The following is a 26,073-nucleotide window of genomic DNA, read 5'->3' as shown; positions in this document are numbered from 1 at the left end:
TGAGAGGATGTTTAAGAAGTGTGCTGAGCCACTTACTTAAGAGTTTGTTCTTGCCGGTGCTTTCGACATGGTAGAAGGAAGCGTTGATTCTGGGCGATTCTCCGTGGAGAACAGCAAACTTGCTGCCATTGGGCTCCCATGCAAACGCTATAATGCTGTCTGTCAAAACAATCCCAGCACACAGATGATGATTTTGTTTCCCTTAGAGAATACCTTTATGTCATTGCATGGAAACAACAAAATTGAACAGCAATCCAGCTTAGTGCTTTTAAAACAACTTACATAAAATACTCCAAGACAACAAACAATAATAAAACATTTTAACTTTTAATTTTAAAAAATATGTATTTTTTTAAAGCAGTTATTAAGTACAATTAGACATTAGGGGTGCAGCGGTACAGATAACCAGACTTCCGGTACAGTTGTTGGTTCTGTTTCAGTAGGTTTTTTTTAATATAAAAACTTTTTTCCTCTAAAAGTTCTTGTCGGCAAAAACTGCATTTTACGGGAAACATTAGTGTTCTAGTGAATAATATAAGACTTCTTATTCAAGTTAACAGTTATTTAACAACACTTTCAAATGGTAAACTGCCTTATATTCCTTGATTACTTATATGCATTAGTGCTTGAGGTCCCAAAATAGATTTTTTTTTTTTTTTACCAAATAGCTTATATTCAATGAAAATACACTAAAGTGCAGTTTTAATTTGAGGTAGAGTGAAATAAAGTTTAAAAGCAATTTTAACGATCATTTCAGGAACAAAAAGTGTTGGGCCACAAATTTAAAAAATGATTTGAACAAAAAGTGTAAAGATATATTTGAGGAGCTGATTCCGGTCCGCGGACCAATTGGTACCGGGCCGCACAAGAAATAAAAAATTAAAAAAATATTTATTTAATTAAATCAACATAAAAAACACAATATATACTTTGTTTATCAATATAGATCATTACAGTCTGCAGGGATACAGTCCGTAAGCACACATGATTGTATTTCTTTATGGAAAAAAATTTGTTTTTTTAATTTTCTCCCCCCCCCCCCGTCCGTGGGACAAATTTTCAAGCGTTGACCGGTCCGCAGCTACAAAAATGCTCTAGGAGACATTGTCTATTTTTCCACTCAATGTTCACTTGTCCGTTTCACCGTTACAAGCTCAAAAATTTGCATGCAATAATCTTTTTTTCGATCATATTATTTTTCTGATCTTGAGAAGCCAAACTCAAAATTTTTCGATCAATTCGATTAATTGACCAGCCCTACTCAGTGTACCACAAATAATTTCGTGTACCGCTGGCATCCAACGGCGATTGGGCATTGCGTCGTGGTAAGGGATTTTCGCTACCCCGTGCGCACAGGAACAAGTCCGGCATTTTACAACGTACCATTGCATCCCTAGTAGACAGTCACAACTCTTTTACCTTTCATCTCCACCACATCAACAGGAACTTCTTTCTCTCTCATGCGGAAGATTTCGAAGGTGGTGACCACGCCCTGGGAATGACCAAGAAAAAATCCTAATGAAATAATCTGAATTGTTCAGGAGTATGCCTAATGTTTGCCCAATGTACCTGAGTTCCTTTAGGCGTTCGGTCTACTTTCACACAGAGATAATCTCCATTCCTCTGCCAGTGCAGCTTGCAGTCAACCATATTGAAGAGAATGCGAACGCGGATCTCTTGACGAGAAGGCATTTGCATGAGAGTCACCCTGCCGGGGATGTCTTTGTCCTCGGGTACCCAGAATGCAATGACGTTGTCACCCGGAGACCATGAAAAGTCCCTGTGGACGCAAACATAAATGTCAAAATCCATAAATACTGGAGCTCAATAAAAACATTAATGACCCTTACTTAATTCCGCTGATCTTAAGACTCTTTTTGTTGAGTAGGCCCATAGACTGAAAGCAACACAACGATAGTTTGAATGTCACTTATTCATGATTTATATGGAGAAAAATGTCCTTTGTTGTTTTCTTACAGGAGTCTCATAGATGCTCAATGTGTCTGGCTGCATCCGGGCAAAAAACTTTCCATCATGGCTCCACCTGAAAGGAAACAACACTTATAAACTCTCCTGGAGAACATGTCAGTAAATATGGTAGAGCGCTAACTTGAATATGGGCCACTGTGCGGCGCTCTCGCAGTGGAAACCTCTCTTCTTCTGTCCGGTAAGAATGTCCCAGATGATGATGGCTTGTGGGTCTTCTTTGGTGTCCATCAGTTGGCTGAAGGTCACGACATACCTGAACGATGACAGCACCACAACAAGTCAGAACAATTCAAAGAAAATGGCTGTGCTTATTACCCTAAAGACAGCACCATTTATGGATGAGACATTTCTACGACTTGAATTCAACATTGAAGAGACACACTCATACAACACAAGCGCTGTATCAACACAAAGTGTCCTAATAAACAGAATACTACTGAGCCTTCAACAACACTGTAGGGCAGTGATTCTCAATCTGTGGTAAGTGTACCACTTGTGGTCTGAGGGCTCCATCTAGTGCAGGCCTGGGCAATTATTTTGACTCGGGGGGCCAATTTTAGAGAAAAAATGTGTCTGGGGGCCGGTATATCTATTTTTAGGAACACTAATACAAAACCTCACAATAAGGCAGTCCTTCTCAAACGGTGGAACCTCTGGGTACATGTTTTTTTTTGCCGTACCAGAATATGATGAAGCCAATGTAGCACTTGGCTTCACTGTAACCACGGTGGGAGATGAGGAAAAAACCGGTGTTTTGTTTCCTTTAATGTTAATAAGCTTACAATGTTATGCAGAGGTAATGTAGGAGCCTAAATGCTGTTTGAGTTAATATACATATTTTATGGAAGGTGCTTAATGTTTATTCAGCCAAAATGGGACTATTTACTTGATTTGCATGCTTAGAATAATTATTACATTTGTCTAAATAATTTGATGATGTAACTGTTTAAATTGCATAAATGGCAGAAGGATCTGTGTGGTAGGTTGGTTTTTTTGGACACAGTGCATTATGGGTAATGACAGTCAGGTGCCGGGGAATTGAGCCACACAGTTTTTTGACCTCACTCTTACTTTTTCTAACTTTTTCTTGCTGTAACAAACTCTGTTTATTTTGCCATTCATTTGTTCCCACATCGTTATTGTGTTACGTTTTTGAATAATTAAGTGACAATAGTAAACGATACAAAACGAAGAGGAGCGTCTGGCCATTTGTTTGTTGTCGCCGCAGCAAGCGGAGCAGGAGAAAGTAGAGGAGCGTCAAGCTAAAGGCTTCAATAGGAATCTACAGGTATAGTTATAACAGTTTTATAAAAAAATTATACTATTTATAATCATCATTCTTCATAAGGGGGGGCATAACGGAAAATATTTGAGAAGCACTGCAATAAGGTATGTTATGACAGACCGCCTTAAAAAACAGAACGGAACTTTAATTTTTTTTACTGAATGAGACACGCAGAATGTACATGAAAATAAAGAATGTGGGATTTACAATATTAACTATGAATGATAAAACACTGAATATTGACAACATATGAATGTCACACCCCCTCTCGATCGACATATTTTACAATCAAGTGAAATGCAAAAAAAAAGCAACAAACAGCGAATTATGAATGCGAAGGGTAAAAAAAAAACAACCTACAATCTGATATATCACTAAGCTTTAGAACTTTGTAGTAAAAATCTCCTTTCACGTGTGTCCCTGACACCCGCATCTCAGGCTGGCCGCTCTGGAAACACCCACCCACACTGCTTGGTGCCTTGTCTGAGCTGCTGTGACTTAGATTACCATAGTAACTAATTCGATTACCATAGTAACTAGTATATCATGCAAAAGCGCAGATTGCAACCATTGAAATATTTTGTATAGTTCAAGACTTCCGGTAATTTAAAAACATCACTGCACATTATAAAGGCAGCTACAGATTCCAGCTTAAAGATCTGAAATAATTATTTGGCATTGATTGAAAAGCTTAATGGGCCGTATTAGTGTTGGTCATCATGGTGGTACTTGGAGAGCCAAGTGTTTTCTGATTTGTTACTTGGTCAAAAAAGTTTGAGAACCACTGCTGTAGGGTATTTCCTCAAAAGGTGTCCGGCCCATTTATTTACCGGTACTCAACTGCCGATTGCATCATATAAGAGGCAGGGTTATGAAAGATAAACGGATGCGACCGGCTATCCTGTTTGACAAGGGAGCAATTTGTCTGTGCCAATAGCAGCCACCTCAATTGATAAGAATCAGCTGTGAATTAAATGTATACAAATTAGGGATGGGTACCAAATCCGGTACTTTTTTTTGGCACCAACCAAATTCCACTGGTCCTACTGGCAACCGATTCATGTAAAATCAAACAGTGCCATGTTTCGGTACATGGGTTGCGCGAGATGTCACACTCATTTGCCGTAATGAGAGCAGACTCAGCCAAACTAACAATTTTTAATGCCAACAAAGAATTTGACTCAAAAAGCACTCCGAAAGTAAATTCAGTAAGATTCTTACTTTTCCCAAAAATGTGCTAGCTTTATGTTCAGATACACATTGGCTTTATTGACCTGCTACTGATTAGCATTAGCGATTTAACATGGCAATTTCAACACCTCCAAATTTGTTAATGACAATCATACACTCCCTCTAACCACTTTCTTTTTTAGTTAATTTTATTTGATATCTTTTATATTATCACATCAAACAAAAATATTTAAATTCAGCAAGTGTTTTTTTGGTTCATGTCTAAAAATAAATATAGTTGGACATTCTTTTTACTTGATATTTGCCTTACAGCATTTTGGGGGATATATATATTGCATTTACAAATTAAAAAGATACTATAGACTATCTCATTCATCAGGTAATTGTTATTCTCGGGGCATTCAACTGATCAGTCAACGGTTCATTTTGTTGTAGAAGATGTTCGGCCTCTTATCCGAGTAGTTTTCATCAGTTCATGCTCAACAACGTAGCATTGTCAGAGCGCTTGATGCCAAGGTCCTCATTATTTCCCTTCTAACAGGAGGAGGAGCGTATGCACAGGAAAGAATGCTTTTGTGGCACAAAAAAGAATGTGTCTATCAACAAATGTTAACCATAGAATCGAATCGTTCATACACCGTATCAAATCTTATTGACTCTTTCATGCACTACATCAAATCTTATCGAATCATTCTGTTTTTGAATCTAAATATATAGTTTTTGAATCTTATCGTAACCCATGTATCTAAATGCGGATCGATTCATCCATCACAAAAAGATTTACAACCTTAATATAAGGCGAGGTGTTTATTAGACATTTATTGAAGAGGTCTTTACCCACTTAAAAGCATTTTAGACTTATTACATGTACAGTATATTCACTGTTTTTTCGGCACCGATATTTGGCATTTTGACGTATATTGTATATGGCTTAACTACAATACAACTATATCAGCAGATACAATATATACACATATGTGACAGTATTTAAAAAATAAAGAATTACTAAAGTAGATCATAATAACTGCTACTAAAGCACCAAACCGTTTGTTCTGCATGAGAAAGGGTCTCTTTTTGCTGGAACCCTTTAAAAAAAACAAAAAACATTCCACAACAAAAAGTTGTCAATGATTCTCCCAAAATGTTTTAATATCGGACAGGGCATTTTTTGGAGTTCTTGAGAGTTCTTCTCAGTTGCATTCACTGCGGCTCTCATGCGGCCACGAGTGCCTTTCTCTTCTTACAAAACATTAGCGCCGCAATTAGGTCGCTACTGGTCTGACGTTTCCTAAAAAAATATCTTAGAGCCTTGTCCAGCCATTTACTGACATTAAACAAATGCTTATGTAACTCTTACTGCTAATGAATATGGGTTCTAAATATCAGTTACCAGCCTCTTTGAAGACTTATATCCCGTATGGGTCTTGAAAAAACATAGGTGTTTAAAGACCGAGCAATTATTGCAGCATGGTATTTATTTGAGTTCAGGCCACTCTTTGGTAATGTGGCTACTGTGTATGTTTATCATTGTGGTTGTAGTTTACAGTGGCGTAGACTTGCATGTTTTCTCAGATCACAACAGAGTACTTTTACAAACAGTTTTTAAAATCAACTAACACACATATTCATGACACTAGGAATGCCAGTAATGGCTATTTGGCACTTCCTGCTCCTAGGACCAATCTCCTCAAACATACAGTCATGTATAGATGTACATCATTCTGGAATGGGTTGCCATCTCACATTAATCTCTCACAAAGTAAATTGTCCTTCAAGACAGCTTTGAAGATACACCTATTGCAGCTGCCCACATGACGTGAATTTTTAATACTGGTTTTAACTAGCTTTGTATCTTATGTTGTATTTTTCCATTGTATAATGTCTGGTAATGCATGTATTCTTTGTATTTTAATTTTGTATGCTCCTATATCAGGGGTCGGCAACCCGCGGCTCTAGAGCCGCATGCGGCTCTTTAGCGCCGCCCTAGTGGCTCTCTGGAGATTTTTCAAAAATGTATGAAGAATGGAAAAAGATGAGGGGGAAAAAAAATAAAAATTTTTGTTTTAGTATGGTTTCTGTAGGAGGACAAACATGACACAAACCTCCGTAATTGTTATAAATCACACTGTTTATATTAAATATGCTTCACTGATTCAAGTATTTGGCGAGCGCCGTTTTGTCCTACTTATTTTGGCGGTCCTTGAACTCACCGTATAGTCTGTTTACATGCATAACTTTCTCCGACTTTCTAGGACGTGTTTTATGCCACTTCTTTTTCTGTCTCATTTTGTCCACCACACTTTTAACGTTGTGCATGAGTGCACAAAGGTGAGTTTTGTTGATGTTATTGACTTGTGTGAAGTGCTAATCAGACATATTTGGTCACTGCATGACTGCAAGCTAATCGATGCTAACATGCTATTTAGGCTAGCTATATGTACATATTGCATCATTATGCCTAATTTGTAGCTATATTTGAGCTAATTTAGTTTCCTTTAAGTCCTCTTAATTAAATTTATATCTCATGACACATGTAATATGGCTTTTAATTTTTTGCGGCTCCAGACAGATTTGTTTTTGTTTTTTTTGGTCCAATATGGCTCTTTCAACATTTTGGGTTGCCGACCCCTGTCCTATATGGACCCCAGGAAGGCTAGCAGTCGCCTTGGCGTCAGCTAATGGGGATCCATTCAATAAACAATAAACAACATTCGCCCAAAAATAGACGTTAGTACTGTGAAATTGAACTTTGATTACCTCTCACAGGGTGAGAAGTCGATGAGCGACACCCCTTGATGGCTGAACCTTTGGATCTGCTTGAACTTCTCGCCGCCCCACAATGCGATGCCCCGTTGGTGGAACGTAGCCAGGTAGGTGCCTTTGGGAGACCACCGGACGTAGATCTCAGTCCAGCGCTGTGATCAATCACAAATAATTCCTTTAAGCCAAACAGTTGTGTTTCTTCAGGATGATATGAATGCCTGATCACGTACTGCTCTCTCTTCGACGACAACTGGCTCCTTGACATCGTTGGCGAATATGGCGGTCCTTTCGCCAGCTTCGTAGATCACACTGTACTGGTCCCGACAGTCTGCGTCCTCAATCCAGTGGCGCATGTTGCCCTGGACACACAGAATAAACAGATTTGCAATTAGCTCTGGTTAGATGGAGCATGCATGCTAAAATTTTCTCACCTTTGTGGATTTGAGTTATAGTAGGATTAAAGTTGAGTTAAAGTTAAAGTACCAATGATTGTCACACGCGCACTAGGTGTGGTGAAATTTGTCTTCTGCATTTGACCCATCCCCTTGTGCACCCCCTGGGAGGTGAGGGGAGCAGTGGGCAGCAGCGATGGCCGCGCCCGGGAATCATTTTTGGTGATGCTTATGTCTATTGTGTAAAGTGGTGGTTATTATCAATAACCAGCAGGAGCAGTGATCACATATATCAGATCAAAGAGAGATCACAATGTACACTTACAACATCTTTAAAAGGCTGCTTCTCCGGAGTTTCCCACTCATCACTGATGTTCATGTACCTGCAAAATGAAAAGATAGTAGAAACTGTGAGAATGAGATATTTTTAAGTGTTCTTTTTCAATCCATAGTCATGTTTAAATCCGCTAGTATTTTCCCATGTAGTGTGTCTTCTTGTGATCTCTTTTCTTTTATCATATGTCCGCTAGTAAACTCTTTGTTTTGTCTTAGGGCTCCTGTTTGTCGGCTCACAGAGCAGTTTTGGCCAGTTCCTTATCTGTTTTGAAGAAGCAGCTGCGCTCCTTTCTGGGCGATAGGGGCTGTTTTCCCTTTACATAAACTGACTCTTTTTGTTTGGATTTAGACCTCGCTTGCTGATGCTATGGTTTCATTGTAAGGGCTGGTCTCCTGAAGTTTCAGTAAAACATGGTATTGTACCATTCTGTCTCTGGGGTCCTTTTTACTCAACATATATGTCATCCAAAAGAATTTGGGATTGACCAGTCTGTTTTATTCCCTGAGAAGATTGGTCGCACAACAAAACTTTTCTCAAATGGATCACTAGAGGTGTCCCAGTACAATTTTTTTTCATTGCAATACATATGCATGTAAGGATAAACGTAATAATGATAATCGCGATAAAACTCCAGACGGTTAGTATTATCGAATTAAATTTAAATTATTGAAAAAAATTGATTGATACCTGCGCTTTTATAAAATTATGGATCGACTAGCGTTAGCTTGCAAGCCAGCTTGAATGTTAACATAAATACAAGTAAAAATATAAAATCCATTACCATTACATTGTCTATTAATAAAATATTTCAGTGTGTGTATAAATACTTTTTGACAACATTCAACAATACCATGATAATAATGATAACCATGACAACTTTGGTCACAGTAACCGTGATAAGAATTTTTATATCGTTGCATCCCTAACGATACAATACTGATATTGCAGCCTTGGCTATCGGCCGATATAGATTCAATATTTGCACAAACCACACATATTATTTACTTATTATGTAGGGCGGAATGTGGAAAAAAAGCTTGACGTGTTGCGATCATGTTGGTTCTGCACGCTGGACAGAAGTGCTGAAGCAGGGTCTGGACTGGATATTATCATCTTGTTTTCTTATATTTCTGAGTCTCATCAGCAACAGCATGTATGCATTCATTTCAGTCTGTCCAAGTCAGAAAGTAGCCTTTGCCATGAAGTTGAATGTGTCAAACTGTCAGGCTAGTAGGACTGCACTATTATGGTGAAAACAATAATCACAATTATTTTTTATCATTATTGAAATCACAATTATTAATCATGATTATTTACTATCTTATGTGACATACAATATGTGAACAGGGATTTAATTTCAAAAACGAAATTTAAAAAATAATCAGTTATAAAATAAAAGGGGCAAAAGACAAAGAGCTAATTAAAAATAAATAGTCCAACTTTGTCTTTCACTGATTAATACTTAATTTGTGGACCCCTCAGATGTAAAGACATGATGTGCCTCCAACCTTTTCTTCTCTAAATACCCTAAACGTCAGGTGAGGTGAGGTAGCAGTAAACTCTAAGTGATGATAAATGGTTCAAATCTTTTAAAAATATTTTTCTTAAGAGTGTAAAAATCCACCCCATCCCATTTTTTTCATGATCGCGTTTATATTTGCCTCTAAACCTTTCAAAATAAGCCAAAATCTGCACTGATTCAGGTACATAAACAGTAGCCTAATGAGGCTTAGACCATCGCCTAAAACCTGTATGTGCCTCTAAGTCACGTGATTGCAACCAACCTATTGTTTCAGTTTTGTAAATTCACCAAAACGTCAAAGAGGAGTTATTGAGTCTGTTTCGCTGATTGGAAATCTGTCTTCCTTTGGGTTCATGACGATGACTTCTGTTTTGTTTGTTAATCTGCTTTACTGCCGTGTTAGAGGCGCAGTGTGGAAATAATTAAGATATGTTAAGAAACATTTACAAAATGTTTCTGTGTATAACTAATTTCACCACTCTGTGGCTTGTAGTATAAATAAATGCTTTTTTCCCCTGAAATTTTGTGGGTGTGGCTGATATCCCGGTGCGCTATAGAGTCCGGAAAATACGGTAGTTCTTATATCAGATGTAACTCTTTATAATCCGATTCCTGTTTTTTGTGCGGCTATCAAAACGATGTAAAAATATCCATCGTCAAATTGTCATATTCCTATGAATCACATGCTCTTTTTTGTGCAAAACTTAACTTACTTGTCAAAGTCGGTGAAAAGGTTGACCCGAAACGTATGTTGCTTGTCCAGTTTGTATCCATCTGCGTTTTTCACTGCCTCAACAGCCTGGGTGGGCGAGGCATACTCCAGGAAGATGTACCTGCACAGAAAATGAATATGTTATGGAGCTTACTCACACTCGGCCATTTGAATCCAGCCCGATTCCCCCTACTAATAAAGTATTAGTAGAGTGGAAAAACAAGTTGACTTTATATACTTAATTGTGTTTTATGGTATACATTAAACCAGGGGTCACCAACCTTTTTGAAACCAAGAGCTACTTCTTGGGTACTGATTAATGCGAAGGGCTACCAGTTTGATACACACTTTAATAAATTGCCATAAATAGCCAATTTGCTCAATTTACCTTTAAGTCTATGTTATAATTAATAATTAATGATATTTACACTTAATTAAACGGTTTAAAAGAGGAGAAAACACGAAAAAAATGACAATTAGATTTTGAAACATAGTTTATCTTCAATTTCGACTCTTTAAAATTCAAAATTCAACCGAAAAAAAGAAGAGAAAAACTAGCTAATTCGAATCTTTTTGAAAAAATTAAAAAAAGAATTCATGGAACATCATTAGTAATTTTTCCTGATTAAGATTAATTTTAGAATTTTGATGACATGTTTTAAATAGGTTAAAATCCAATCTGCACTTTGTTAGAATATATAACAAATTGGACCAAGCTATATTTCTAACAAAGACAAATCATTATTTCTTCTAGATTTTCCAGAACAAAAATTTTAAAAGAAATTCAAAAGACTTTGAAATAAGATTTAAATTTGATTCTACAGATTTTCTAGATTTGCCAGAATATTTTTTTTTAATTTTAATCATAATAAGTTTGAAGAAATATTTCACAAATATTCTTCGTTGAAAAAACAGAAGCTAAAATGAAGAATTAAATTAAAAGGTATTTATTATTCTTTACAATAAAAAAAATAAATTTACTTGAACATTGATTTAAATTGTCAGGAAAGAAGAGGAAGGAATTTAAAAGGTAAAAAGGTATATGTGTTTAAAAATCCTAAAATCATTTTGAATGTTGTATTTTATCTCTAAAATTGTCTTTCTGAAAGTTATAGGAAGCAAAGTAAAAAAATTAATGAATTTATTTAAACAAGTGAAGACCAAGTCTTTAAAATATTTTCTTGGATTTTCAAATTCTATTTGAGTTTTGTCTCTCTTAGAATTAAAAATGTCGGGCAAAGCGAGACCAGCATGCTAGTAAATAAATAAAATTTAAAAAATAGAGGCAGCTCTTTAAGTGCTGCTATTTGAGCTATTTTTAGAACAGGCCAGCGGGCTACTCATCTGGTCCTTACGGGCTACCTGGTGCCCGCGGGCACCGCGTTGGTGACCCCTGCATTAAACCATATCCAATTGTACTTACAATCTGCAAAGTACCGTATTTTTCGGACTATAAGTCGCAGTTTTTTTCATCGTTTGGCCGGGGGTGCGACTTATACTCAGGAGCGACTTATGTGTGAAATTATTAACACATTAGCGTAAAATATCAAATAATATTATTTAGCTCATTCGCGTAAGAGACTAGACGTATAAGATTTCATGGGATTTAGCAATTAGGAGTGACAGATTGTTTGGTAAACGTATAGCATGTTCTATATGTTATAGTTATTTGAATGACTCTTACCATAATATGTTACGTTAACATACCAGTTGGTTATTTATGCCTCATATAACGTACACTTATTCAGCCTGTTGTTCACTATTCTTTATTTATTTTAAATTGCCTTTCAAATGTCTATTCTTGGTGTTGGCTTTTATCAAATAAAATTCCCCCAAAAATGCGACTTATATATGTTTTTTTCCTTCTTTATTATGCATTTTCGGCCGGTGTGACTTATAGTCCGAAAAATACGGTAACTACAGTTTATGCTGCACTGGACTCAAAGACTGTAATATAATTCAAAAATTAAACTGAAGATGGCAGTAATACAACATATATGGATGTAAACTGTAACGAAGAAGAAGCTTATGCTGCACGGCAGCATTGAGCATCGCATCTTGTCAAAGTTATTCTAAATTATAAATCATGTCTCTCATCTGTGACATTCAATTTGTACCCGGAGATGGAAACAAACACACTACAACAAAAGACAAGTGTCTGCAGGCAACCACTTTTTTCTACCTTGCGTGTGCATCATGATTAATTTTTCATCTAAACGGGAAGATAGAAACATCCTATCATCGCAGTCGGAGCAGAGATTGTACAGTAAACGATTGTTTTATTATGTTTGTATTTCTTGTTTAGCACTAAGTAATACTGCTACTTAATGCTCAGTGTTTCACTAAAGCTGCATCTGTTTAGCACACAGCTTCTAAAACTTGAAGCTCATCTTCCTTATATTTGGCTCAAAAATATAAGGTTGTGGATTATCATTTTCCCCAAATTAATAGTTGGCTTTCACAAAGTCTGCTTGATTAGCGTTGTTGTTGATGGGGAAGGGGTCTGTGGTTCCTACCTCTACGTCACGGATCATGCGACCTTACACAACCTTTATTTATTTGCATTCTACTGGTACTTTAAGCCAGTGTTTTTCAACCTTTTTGAGCCAAGGCACATTTTTTGCGTTGAAAAAAAGCGGGGGCACACCACCAACAGAAATCATTTAAAAAAAACTAAACTCAGTTGACAGTAAAAAGTCGTTGTCGCAATTGTTGGATATGACTTTAAAGCATAACCAATCATGCATCACTATAGCTCTTGTCTCAAAGTAGGTGTACTGTCACCACCCGTCACATCCCACCCTAACTTATTTGGACTTTTTTGCTGTTTTCCTGTGTGTAGTTTTTTACTTCTTGTCATGCGCTCCTATTTTGGTGGCTTTTTCTTTTTTTTTGTATTTTCTTGTAGCAGTTTCATGTCTTCCTTTGCTTTGTTTTAGCAAACAAGACTATTTAAGTTGTTTTTATCCTTCTTTGTGTTGACATTGTTGATTGTCATGTCACATTTGAATGTACTTTGTCGCTCCACAGTAAGTCTTTGCTGTCGTCCAGCATTCTGTTTTTGTTTACTTTGTAGCCAGTTCAGTTTTAGTTTCGTTCTGCATAGCCTTCCCTAAGCTTCAATGCCTTTTATTAGGGGCACTCACCTTTTGTTTATTTTTGGTTTAAACATTAAACACCTTTTTACATGTACGCTGCCTCCCGCTCTTTCCGACATCCACAAAGCTACCTGCTGCCACCTACTGATATGGAAGAGTATTACACGGTTACTCTGCCGAGCTCTAGACCGTACAGACACTCAACAACAACACATCATTTGCAGACTATAATTACTGGTTTGCAAAATATATTTTTAACCCAAATAGGTGAAATTAGATAATCTCCCACGGCACACCAGACTGTATCTCATGGCACACCGGTGTGCCGCGGCACAGTGGTTGAAAAACTCAGCTTTAAGCTACAAGAGACCATCATACCCTTTAGTTGTGCCTTCGGTCGTCGGGTAAAACTCAGTGTTGATCTCGCCAAACTTGGAGAAAATCTTGCAGATGACGTTCTTGAGCTTTTCCAAACGTTCAGGGCCGACCTGGGGGACATTGTCCACCACCACCACTGAGTCGATACCGTCAGCCGCCTGGGGTTTTTCCCTCAGGATGTCATCCAGGAGCTCTGTGGGTGAAAGGAGACAAGAAAGAAACATGTTCACGCCTCTAAAATTATTATTAGCAGTTTTGGAATCCTTGGAGTCCATGTACGTTCATCAAGAGTATCTATAGCAGAGTCGTACTCAAAGTAAGAGCACAAAAGCATGTTATGCACCATGATTTGTGTATAGATGAATAAATGATATCTGAGGATCACCAGATTGCTTACATTTGCCATAGAAAATTACCAAAATGTTGTTTTACCTTGGAGTAACATCTTACCACAACACATACAACATGGAATGTGTATATGTGCATTCGCCGCTGGCTGGATTTCTGCAGTAGTCAGGCTTGATCGCACAATCAACTGTGTTCGCCTTGTTTTAATCACCACTAAACGCCAATACTGATGACGTAGAAAACATATCGTAGCTCATCCAGAATATCGGAATTTTCGGATTGAACACAGACCCATGTAAGGCTGCAGCTAACGATTATTTTTCTATCGATTAATCTATAGATTATTATTTTTTCGATTAATCGGTTAATCTATAGATTTTTTTTTCGATTAATCTATAGATTATTTTTCCTTTTACCGATTATTTTTTTATTCAAAATGAAGATGAAAAAATAAATGTAGGCCAGTTTTTTCAAAAGGCATGGCTTTTATTTACAAAAAAAAAGAAGAATGGCCACTCAGTCAACATTGACAACAACATGACTAAATATTCTGTAACAATGTAAACATTTAAAACTTTTAACATTTAACAAAATTAAAAGTAGCTTATTTGCTTTTTAATGTGCAAATATAAAAGTCAACATCCAGTGCAAATCTTAATATTCTGCAATAGTATAAGCATTTCAAAAGTAAAAGTATTGCTTATTTTGCTTTAAAAAGTGCAAAAATAAAGATAAACATCCAATACAAAAAAGTGCAAAACGAAATATTCTGTAACAACAGTGTAAACATTTCAACAAAAGTGAATGTATTGCTTATTTGCTAAAATGTGCAAAAATAAAGATAAACATCCAATACAAAAAAGTGCCAATCTAAATATTCTGGAGCACTGTAAACATTAAGTATTGCTTTTAAAATGTGCAAAATAAACATCCAGTCCAACACAGTACACAATAACCAATTCTACTCATTCCAGTGAGTGACTAACAGTTGTAATGAAGAAAGGTTAGCATGTCTACATGCTCTGGTTCTTTTCATGTTTACAATATTCCCAGCAGCTGAAAATAGGCGCTCAGAAGGGGTCGATGTGGCTGGAACTGAGAGGTAATTAGCCTTCACCTCAAGCCAGGACTTTTGGCGTGCTTTTTCCCCCTCGCTCGCACCGCTCGCATCGTCTGCTTTGATCGTCTGTTTTGCGCTTCGCCATGACGGTAGTGTGACGTAAATATGCGACGCGTCGACGCACAAAAACGGTGTCGACTTATTTACGTAACTGATGACGTCGACTACGTCGAGGCGTCGTTTCAGCCTTAGACCCATGTCACAAAGTTTAGACACAATTTGGCAGGTTTACACTCTGCAAAATTCCCCTGCAAAACATTTACGGTGAGTAAAATGTTTATCGGAGTCCCTACAATAATGTCAGGTTTTAGTTCATCTGCGAGTATGCCAAAAATATTCTATATTGATCAATTTGCACACTGATTTTTTGGACCCGCCGAGTGCCTGGTATTTGAAAATTGTCGACAAAAAAAAATCTGTCGGCATAGTTGTGACGTCATCGCTCGTGTTTTCCCGAAAAGACGCGAGTCAGTACTGCCACTTGTCAACATCGCGTGGGAAACATGTAAAGTGTGGGAATGTTTACACCTATTCTTGTTCAAAATATGAATACCTTGCTCATTTTGCAAAGCAGATTTTGTTTTTATGACAGCATATCTTTGATACAGGAGCATTTAGTGGAGGAATGTCGGACATCTGGAGGATGCGGTCTCAACTCGGCAAGATTATTAACCTGTACCTTGCCAGCTAGCTAACAAGTGTGAGACGAAGTTGTGTGAAAAATTGATTTAACTATCATTTTTGCCAAAGTCCACCAGCTAAATTGTGTCTAAATCAATTCAAGTACCTTTTAAAACGGCGTCTATTTGCAATGCAATGAAAAAAGGCATAATATATAAATACATACATCCAATATTAAAGGTCAATCCCACAAGTACATGCACTCTAAACATTAGGCATCAATGTGCCAAACATTAGACTGCTAAAATGCCTGGAGTTAAGCAATTTAGTGTGCAGTTTTTCAAACACATCAACACAAAATGCTTGTTTCTTTTTGAGCAAGTTAGTTTTGATGTTTTATCGTTTGGTTATTACTATTTTAACTGTCCTTTTTTCCTCAATAAAAACATACCTTATTTTGCACTTTTGCTATCCTTACTTTTAAATGGACAAAAGTTTAATAGTTATTTAAAAATGTTTGTAACAGCCTAATGAGCAGCATAGTTGCAGTACAAATAAATATTAATTAATAATTCATATTAGTTGTTAGTAAGCAGTAAGCACATGCCTAACAGTATCTCAAGCTGAGTTTCAAAGTTAATAGCTAAATCAGAGCCATTGAATATGTCTATGCTTTATAATCCGACCAGTGGACTAATCGTTAAGTTAGTCATCGCATAGTCGTTAGTTGCAGCCCTAGTTGTGACGTGACTCAAGTCGACTCCGAGAAGCCATGTTCACTCAAATTTCCCATCACTTCCAATGCTAATTTTGTGAATTTAACCGATTATAAATACTGTGAAAACTCTTTACAAATCAGTTAAATTTACAGGTTAGAGGGCTGAAATTTGGCCATATAATTTAGAATTTTTTTTTCTTTAAAATGACATCATGGCACTTTTTCCAAAGTTATCTCACATAGGAGACCTTTGCCCATTTTGGTTGTCATTGACTCCCATTGTAACTCGGACTTTTCACTATACTGAAAAGCTGACATAAGATGATTGAAAGATTGAAAATGTAAAGCATTGAAAGTTTATTTATTTATTTTTTTTTTAAAAATGACTTACTTATAACATTATTTTAAGCACGTCCGGCAGATAGTGGGAGTTTTAGGAAAAAATGGTTATTGTTCCAAAAATAATAAGGCACGAAAACAGTGTCGTCATGAAATATTTACCTATCATAGGCTGTAATTACTTATCCCTTGTAATACTCTTTGCAAATTGTTTATAGAAATGATGCATATTGTGTGTTTACACATAATACAATCACTTTACAAACATGCATAAACATAAAACAACAATTACATAGAAACGTTATATAGATGGATAGGTCTGAAGCTATTAAAAGAATTTAAAGCTTAAGAAGTTTAAAAAAAAATTAAACATATGACTTACTTATAACTATTTTTTTGAGTGTGTCCTTATTTCGGTGCTTAGGAGGCTTAACGTAGTCCCAAACTAAGAAGACTCAAGTGTTAAAACGGGGTTAATATTAACAAAGTTGTGACATTTTTAAGAAAAAGTCACACCTAAAATCTTGAGCCCCGTTCATTGACTTTGTATTATAACTTTATCAATATTTATCAGAGGAAAATTATACTTACTGGAAACGCCTTTGCAAGACCTGACTGATGATAGTGCAGTGTTGGCGCCAACGCACTTTTTGTGTCTTTTTACGCATTGAAATCAGAAAGGACGCGCATTTCCGGAAGCCCGCGCCTCCCCTGCACACAGATTAAATTTTCTTTTACACCGCCCGGTTGGCTTGTTTTTTTATTTTATCGATTATCGCTTTCCGCCTGTGTTTTGTTTTGTTGATATTTGCCGGCTCAAATTTCCGTCCCAATTTATTGCCCGTAAATTTTGATTCACCGAAAGTTTTATCAATGACAAATACCGCCTCTGTTTGCACTCGCACAACTTTACCACGAGGGGCTGTCAAAAGAAAGACTTTGTGGTAAACACTTAAGTGAGTGTAAAGTCAACCTTTTTTTAACTTCATCCGGGGCCATGTCTCCAGTAAATGACTTGTTTTAGTCTTTGTGAGTCCATGGAAACTTCACTTTTATCTCTCTCTGGATCGACATCGTTCGAGGATGGAGACAGGCTAGCTGTTCAAGCTAACCAGCACCCGACCAGACTCGCATCGCTGACATCATCACCGTCATTGTTTACTGAAGCAGAGATGCTGACTGTGCGTTATGATAAACGCTCTGCTTTTTATCCATAGAATTTTTCATCATCTATACCTGGAGTGTCAAAAGTGTGGCCCGGAGGCCATTTGTGGCCCGCAGCTAATGTTTTAAAGGCCCACAACACATTCTAAAAATACTATAAAAAATAAACAAAAACATATAACAAAAGTGGAATCAAAAAAGCTTACAGATGAAATGTAATTTAGAAAAAGTTGCAATGTTGACTAATAAAACAAAGCTGTTTTTTTTTCTTTAAAACTGTCATTACTCAAAACATAATATTGAATCAAAATCAATGTTTTTATGAATTATTGACCTATCCAGGGCTCCGATTACTTCACATCAAATATTCCTCTTTGAAAAATATTTCTTGTAGAAGATTTTGCAAATTTTGTGTGTTTGCCATAAAAAAGCATAGCTTTCTTTGACAAAAAGGACAGAATACAAACAAACAAAAAAACAACATTACAAAAAACAACAACTTTGAATTGACGGATAGATCTGAAGTTGATGTAGACTCTAGAGATTTAAGTGTTAAATAAATTATGTATGCCCTGGCACACCATTATCATCATTTCATGACCAAAGCAAAAAACTTTTTACACTTTTATACTGAAACAAATACACCTCCAACTTATTAAATACAAATGTAGATATAACTACTGGCAGCGGTACAGTTTAGATCCATGAAGGAAAGAAGAAAGTGAATGAATGTTTATAACTGAATACATTCACATAAAAAATTGTTTTCTTTTGAATTATTTTTTTTTATGAATTAAGCAACGTTTGTGACAACCTTTTTCCAAAACACAATATACAATGTGAGATATAACAGGATAATGCGCACATGTGTCATTTGTTTTCAAAACAGTTTCTTTACCATTATTGCTATGTTGTCTATTACCATTATTGCTATGTTGTCTATTACCATTGTTGGTATATTCATTATTCCTACATTGTTGATACAAATTATTGTTACAGTGTAATAATTACTGTTACCTGTGGTAATGCCACTTTGACACAACATCTGTATTATAATCCTTGAACAAAGTAAGAGTGAAACTCATGTGTATATTTGCTGAATGGAGAACTAGGGGTGGGATTAAATAAATTATCTTCTTCCCACTCCCTTTCAGGCAAAACTGGACAATCATGCACTATATAAATGTATATGATTATGTGTTGTCAATTTGTACTTATTTATGTCATTGCCTGAAAAAATAAATAAATGAATTGTATATATATATATATATATATATATATATATATATATATATATATATATAGACATGAAAAAAACGCTTACAAAAAAGTGGGACCCCAAAAATGTACTGTGGGACCCCATTTTTATGACTTCATGGGACCCCATTTGGAAAAGTCATTTACTTTGCCCACATACCTACAGAATTAGCGGCATTGTATCGCTTATTGTGGTACTATGATCAATTTATAACGTACAGAGGGCTATTAGCCATTTAGCGAGGCGAAAATGAGAGGGAAGACGGTGGGTGAGGCGAAGATACACGCGTATTACAGTTTTACGCAGCAGTATTAATGAAATATGTTCGTTCTAATATAAACTGTGGCAGTTAACTGCACCAATTGGGTCATTTTTGATTATTTTATATTCAGAACACTATCGGCATGTCCCCACACCTTACAGTGCAGCTAGGCCAGCTAGCAGCAGGCCATAAAGCCGGGGAGTTTCCTGCCCGCACTCACCCTCATCTTCGACGTCATCCTCGAAGTCCTCCGGGTCGCTGAAGGAGGGCTCCTCTTCCTCATACTCGGGGTCGTCCACCATGTCTTGCACCTAAACAGGAGGCTCCGACGGCGTCCCTTGTGACCGCGGAATTGAAGTTAAGAAAAACTCGGGAGACTGACGGCCCTCGACCGGTGCGGCACCATGTGCGGGTTGCGTGAAAATGGACGACGTGGGGGCGGGAGGGACGTGGCACCGGAAGTGATTCAAAAAAACCGGAAGTAAAGAGGAAATGTAACAAAGTTGTACAGCATGTGGATGGGCAACATACGCGGCGTTCACGTTGTAGTTGTTATCCTTATAGATATAAGTTAGTGAAATAACGCCGGATATAGCAACGCTCGCCAACGGAAGGAAAAGGAAGCCATTCGCCGGTACATAAACTAGATTTCCCGCGAGAAGAAGACAGGACAACGTTTATTAACTTGAATCACCGTTTATATTTGACTACTACATACGTTGTTATGTATTCTGTAGTGTCATAGCATATCTGCCTGATATTAATTCGACAAGTCACACATGGCTATGGATAAAGAGTGTATGTTGCTGCTGCCCAGCGTGTGTGCACTACTGGCGGACTCCGACAAGCCTTTGCCGGATGACACCAGCCTGGAGAAACTTCTGGACCGTCTAACTGAACTCTCCGAGGCTGGTTAGCGTGACTTGTGTTACTTTAATGTGGGATATTTTTGAAATTGTGTAAGATACTAGAACGCCATGTAACGACTATTTTGATAGTCGACTAGTCACCGACTATCTTAACGATTAGTCGGGTAATGGCACCACATCACGTCAGTGGCTGTAATTGAAATACTGGCTTTTAAATTTGGGGTAACACTTTAGTATGGGGAACATATTGTAAGTAACACAGACTTAGTTTAGAGTTATTTGGACACTAGGGCAGTGTTTATCAACCACTGGAGGGAGGCACTTACTAAACTTATAAAACAACAAAAACATTTTTTTTATTTTTTACTTTGTCAAGGATTTGGAGCTGAGGTAGTAATGTTTTTAAATGTATGCTTTAATGATGATACAATTGTTTTTTTTGCACTTATAAATGTATTAATGTAACTTCCTATTTCACATGAATTTGTTTTAGTACAAAACATGCATTCAAATCAAATTCAAATTTGATTTAAAAAAAAAAGTAAATCAAAAAAGTTTGAAAAATGTTGTAATGGGGGTCTCCATTCCAAAATGTAATGTTAATGCCAATGCGTTTCATTCATTAGAGACCCTGATGATTATTTTGTGGATCAGTGTTTTTCAACCACTGTGCACCAGAAGAAGATGCTAGATTTGTGGCTAGTTGTTTTTAACCAAGAAAAAGTCACTAAAAGGTTTTGAGAAGTGTCTAGAACAGGGGTCACCAACCTTTTTGAAAGCAAGAGCTACTTCTTGGGTAGTGATTAATGCGAAGGGCTACCAGTTTGATACACACTTAAATAAATTGCAAGAAATAGCCAATTTGCTCAATTTACCTTTAACTCTATGTTATTATTAATAATTAATGATATTTACACTTAATTGAACGGTTTAAAAGAGGAGAAAGCACGAAAAAAATGACAATTAAATTTTGAAACATAGTTTATCTTCAATTTCGACTCTTTAAAATTCAAAATTCAACCGAAAAAAAGAAGAGAAAAACTAGCTAATTTGAATCTTTTTGGAAACATTTAAAAAATAATTTATGGAACATCATTAGTAATTTTCCTGATTAAGATTCATTTTAGAATTTTGATGACATGTTTTAAATAGGTTAAAATCCAATCTACAATTTTTTTAGAATATATTACAAATTGGACCAAGCTATATTTCTAACAAAGACAAATCATTATTTCTTCTAGATTTTCCAGAACAAACATTTTAAAAGAAATTCAAAAGACTTTGAAATAAGATTTAAAGTTGATTCTACAGATTTTCTAGATTTGCCAGAATAATTTTTTTGAGTTTTAATCATAATAAGTTTGAAGAAATATTTCACAAATATTCTTCGTCGAAAAAACAGAAGCTAAAATGAAGAATTAAATTAAAATGTATTTATTATTCTTTACAATAAAAAAAATAAAAAAATTACTTGAACATTGATTTAAATTGTCAGGAAAGAAGAGGAAGGAATTTAAAAGGTAAAAAGGTATATGTGTTTGAAAATCCTAAAATCATTTTTAAGGTTGTATTTTTTTTCTAAAATTGTCTTTCTGAAAGTTATAAGAAGCAAAGTAAAACAATTAATGAATTTATTTAAACAAGCGAAGACCAAGTCTTTAAAATATTTTCTTGGATTTTCAAATTCTATTTGAGTTTTGTCTCTCTTAGAATTAAAAATGTCGGGCAAAGCGAGCCCAGCTTGCTAGTAAATAAATACAATTTAAAAAACAGAGGCATCTCACTGGTAAGTGCTGCTATTTGAGCTATTTTTAGAACAGGTCAGCGGGCTACTCATCTGGTCCTTACGGGCTACCTGGTGCCCGCGGACACCGCGTTGGTGACCCCTGGTCTAGAAACATGACAAAATGTGTAGTACATTGTACAAGAAGCAGCAACAATTGCATAATAGAGCCAAATGATATAAGAAAAATATGTTAGTACTAATTATTAATAACAAAGATATGCTTTTAAATGTATGTGACATTTTTTTTAGCCTTGTTAAAGAAAATATACAGTACAGGCCAAAAGTTTGGACGCACCTTCTCCTCCTTTATTTTCATGACTATTTACATTGTAGATTGTCACATCAAAGCTATGAATGAACACATGTGGAGTAGGGATGTCCGATAATGGCTTTTTGCCGATATCCGATATTCCGATATTGTCCAACTCTTTAATTACCGATATCAACCGATACCGATATCAACCGATATATGCAGTCGTGGAATTAACACATTATTATGCCTAATTTGGACAACCATGTATGGTGAAGATAAGGTCCTTTTTAAAAAAAATAATAAAATAAGATAACTAAATTAAAAACATTTTCTTGAATAAAAAATAAATTATAAAACAATATAAAAATAGTTACATAGAAACTAGTAATTAATGAAAATGAGTAAAATGAACTGTTAAAGGTTAGTATTATTAGTGGACCAGCAGCACGCACAATCATGTGTGCTTACAGACTGTATCCCTATTGATATATATTGATATATAATGTAGGAACCAGATTATTGATAACAGAAAGAAATGGGGGGAGGGAGGTTTTTTGGGTTGGTGCACTAATTGTAAGTGTATCTTGTGTTTATGTTGATTTAATAAAAAAAATTTAAAAAAATAAAAACCCGATACAGATAATAAAAAAAACGATACCGATAATTTCCGATATTACATTTTAACGCATTTATCGGCCGATAATATCGGCCTGCCGATATTATCGGACATCCCTAATGTGGAATTATGTACTTAACAAAAAAAGCGAAAACATGTTTTATATTCTAGTTTCTTCAAAATAGCCACTCTTTGTTCTGATTACTGCTTTGCACACTCTTGGTATTCTCTGAACGAGCTTCGAGTGAAAACCATTTCCGGTGACTACCGTATTTTTCGGACTATAAGTCGCAGTTTTTTTTCATAGTTTGGCCGGGGGTGCGACTTATACTCAGGAGCGACTTATGTGTGAAATGATTAACACATTTCCGTAAAATATCAAATAATATTATTGATGTCATTCACGTAAGAGACTAGACGTATAAGATTTCATGGGATTTAGCGATTAGGAGTGGCAGATTGTTTGGTGAACGTATAGCATGTTCTATATGTTATAGTTATTTGAATGACTCTTACCATAATATGTTACGTTAACATACCAGTTGGTTATTTATGCCTCATATAACGTACACTTATTCAGCCTGTTGTTCACTATTCTTTAGACATTTTAAATTGCCTTTCAAATGTCTATTCTTGCTGTTGGCTTTTATCAAATACATTTTCTCCAAAAATGCGACTTATATATTTTTTCCCTTCTTTATTATGCATTTTCGGCCGGTGCGACTTATACATCGGAGCGACTTATACTCCGAAAAACACGGTACCTCTTGAAGCTCATGGAGAGAATGCCAAGAGTGTGCAAAGCAGTAACCAGAGCAAAGGGTGGCTATTTTGAAGAAACTAGAATATAAAACATGTTTCCAGTTATTTCACCTTTTTTTGTTAAGTGCATAACTCCACATGTGTTCATTCATAGTTTTGATGTGACAATCTACAATGTAAATAGTCATGACAATAAAGATTAAATGAGGAGAAGGTGTGTCCAAACCTTTGGCCTGTATTGTATGCGCCATTGCAGATTATGCAAATTATATGATGGCATCATATCGACCACACCCATAGCCACGCCCCCACCACGTTGACAATATGGAGGCACTCCTACTGTATACAAACATAGGTCACAACATATGAACAAGAGCAAAGCTACACTAGAGTTTGACCTTTTTTTTTTTGTTGCCCTTTACAACATCTGTATTTAATTTGACAATTGAAGGCGTGTCTCTTCCGGAGAGCTGTCCATGTCTGCTTGACTTCCTCTCCACTGTGACCCACAACACCACATGTGACCCCAGCATCCTCTCCTTCGCTCTCAAGCTCGGCGGCCTGATGGCGGCCACGGAAGACGGCTTCACAGCCGTGCAGGTAGCTTTTCAGTTGACGGGATTTTGACTTGCTGACTATAAGCAGCGGCGTCCTTTTTCCTTGCAGGCGCGCTCGACGCTGGACTTGTCCTTTAAGGTTCAGCACTGGCAGGATGCTGGGCTGTGGGAGGATCCATGTGTTCGCATTGGATGGATTCACGGTTTTAGAAGGATGCTGCTGCACCCGAAGGCGCTTTTTTTCTTTGTGCTGTCAGGTACTCCTTTATCAGTTTATTCTGACCGTATGTTCTGCTTCACCTTAAGCACGGATGGTTACCTAAAAAGGTGGAGCGGATCGTTATACGGTGTATGATTGGGTCAATGCATACATCAGTGCAAAGATGATAACTGTTACCAAGTTTTGAGCAAATAAATGACGTGCCGTCAAGTAAAACACTTTTAAAAATACTGTATGACATTCTAACAATAAACTACAAATATTTTTGAGTTAATTTAAATTATCGAAGCGATTTAACAACCTGTGATCAATCAATCAAATTTAAAATCATGATTAACTATGATAATAAAAAATTCTAAATTTTGATTAACCATGATTAATCCAAATTCTAAAACGTGATTAATTAGGATTATTCCAAATTCAGTACTGGATTTAAGTAAAATATTGAAAGTATTTTCCTGTATGACATTTTGACAATTACATTGCATTTGTGTTCAAATATTGGGCTGTTTTTTAAGTTAATCTAAATTAGAGATGTCCGATAATATCGGCAGTCCGATATTCTCGGCCAATAAATGCTTTAAAATGTAATATCTGAAATTATCGGTATCGGTTTCAAAATGATCGGTATCAGTTTCAAAAAGTAAAATGTATGACTTTTTAAAACGCCGCTGTGTACACGGACGTAGGGAGAAGTACAGAGCGCCAATAAACCTCAAAGGCACTGCCTTTGCGTGCCGGCCCAATCACATAATATCTACGGCTTTTCACACACACAAGTGAATGCAGGGCATACTTGGTCAACAGCCATACAGGTCACACTGAGGGTGGCCGTATAAACAACTTTAACACTGTTACAAATATGCGCCACGCTGTGAACGCACACCAAACAAGAATGACAAACACATTTTGGGACAACATCCGCGCCGTAACACAACAGAACAAATACCCAGAATCCCTTGCAGCACTAACTCTTCCGGGATGCTACAATATACACCCACGCCGCCCCCCCCCACCTCAATATTTTCCTGTATGACATTCTGATAGTAAAATTGCATTTGTGTCCAAATTTTGGGCTATTTAAAAAAAAAAAAAAAAATGTAATTACAGAAGCGATTTAACAACCTGTGATCAATTAATCAAATTTAAAATCGTGATTAACCATGATTAATCCAAATTCCAAAACGTGATTAATTATGATTGTTCAAAATTCAGTAATGCAATTAAGTAAAATATTTAAAGTATTTTCCTGTATGACATTTTGACAATTACATTGCATTTGTGTCCAAATATTGGACTGTTTTTTAAGTTAATCTAAATCATATAAGTGAGTGATAACCTGTGATAATCATGATTAATCCAAATTCAAAATCATGATTAACTATGATTATTCCAAATTCAAAATTGTGATTAATCATGATTATGATTATTCCAAATTCAAGTAAAACATTTAAAAATATTTTCCTGTATGACATTCTGATAGTAAAATTGCATTTGTGTCCAAATTTTGGGC

The 26,073-nt window shown here is 36.3% G+C and overlaps 2 protein-coding genes across 3 annotated transcripts in view; one reads left to right on the top strand and one right to left on the bottom strand.

Moving 5' to 3' along the window:
* The window catches only part of eif3ba (eukaryotic translation initiation factor 3, subunit Ba), a 35,263-nt gene extending 15,329 nt beyond the window's left edge, over nt 1-19,934 (bottom strand). Inside the window, exons 1-12 of the mRNA XM_062033255.1 lie at nt 19,718-19,934; nt 13,668-13,860; nt 10,193-10,312; nt 7,946-8,003; nt 7,459-7,587; nt 7,223-7,380; nt 2,111-2,242; nt 1,978-2,044; nt 1,851-1,897; nt 1,570-1,780; nt 1,420-1,492; nt 37-159 (exon numbers count right to left, since the gene is read on the bottom strand). Of these exons, the coding sequence (XP_061889239.1) occupies nt 37-159; nt 1,420-1,492; nt 1,570-1,780; nt 1,851-1,897; nt 1,978-2,044; nt 2,111-2,242; nt 7,223-7,380; nt 7,459-7,587; nt 7,946-8,003; nt 10,193-10,312; nt 13,668-13,860; nt 19,718-19,799 (1,393 nt within the window). The 5' untranslated portion in view covers nt 19,800-19,934. The remainder of the gene's footprint in view (nt 1-36; nt 160-1,419; nt 1,493-1,569; nt 1,781-1,850; nt 1,898-1,977; nt 2,045-2,110; nt 2,243-7,222; nt 7,381-7,458; nt 7,588-7,945; nt 8,004-10,192; nt 10,313-13,667; nt 13,861-19,717) is intronic.
* An 80-nt stretch (nt 19,935-20,014) lies between these two features.
* The window catches only part of brat1 (BRCA1-associated ATM activator 1), a 56,414-nt gene continuing 50,355 nt past the window's right edge, over nt 20,015-26,073 (top strand). The window contains exons 1-3 of one of the 2 annotated variants that reach the window (XM_062033240.1): nt 20,015-20,409; nt 24,235-24,383; nt 24,450-24,597. In XM_062033240.1, the coding sequence (XP_061889224.1) occupies nt 20,277-20,409; nt 24,235-24,383; nt 24,450-24,597 (430 nt within the window). In that variant the 5' untranslated portion in view covers nt 20,015-20,276. The remainder of the gene's footprint in view (nt 20,410-24,234; nt 24,384-24,449; nt 24,598-26,073) is intronic. The other variant, XM_062033239.1, reaches the window with a different exon arrangement.

This window comes from Entelurus aequoreus, linkage group LG22 (assembly GCF_033978785.1).
Source record: "Entelurus aequoreus isolate RoL-2023_Sb linkage group LG22, RoL_Eaeq_v1.1, whole genome shotgun sequence".
Lineage (NCBI taxonomy): Eukaryota > Metazoa > Chordata > Actinopteri > Syngnathiformes > Syngnathidae > Entelurus > Entelurus aequoreus.
This window is presented reverse-complemented; position numbering and strand designations above follow the sequence as displayed.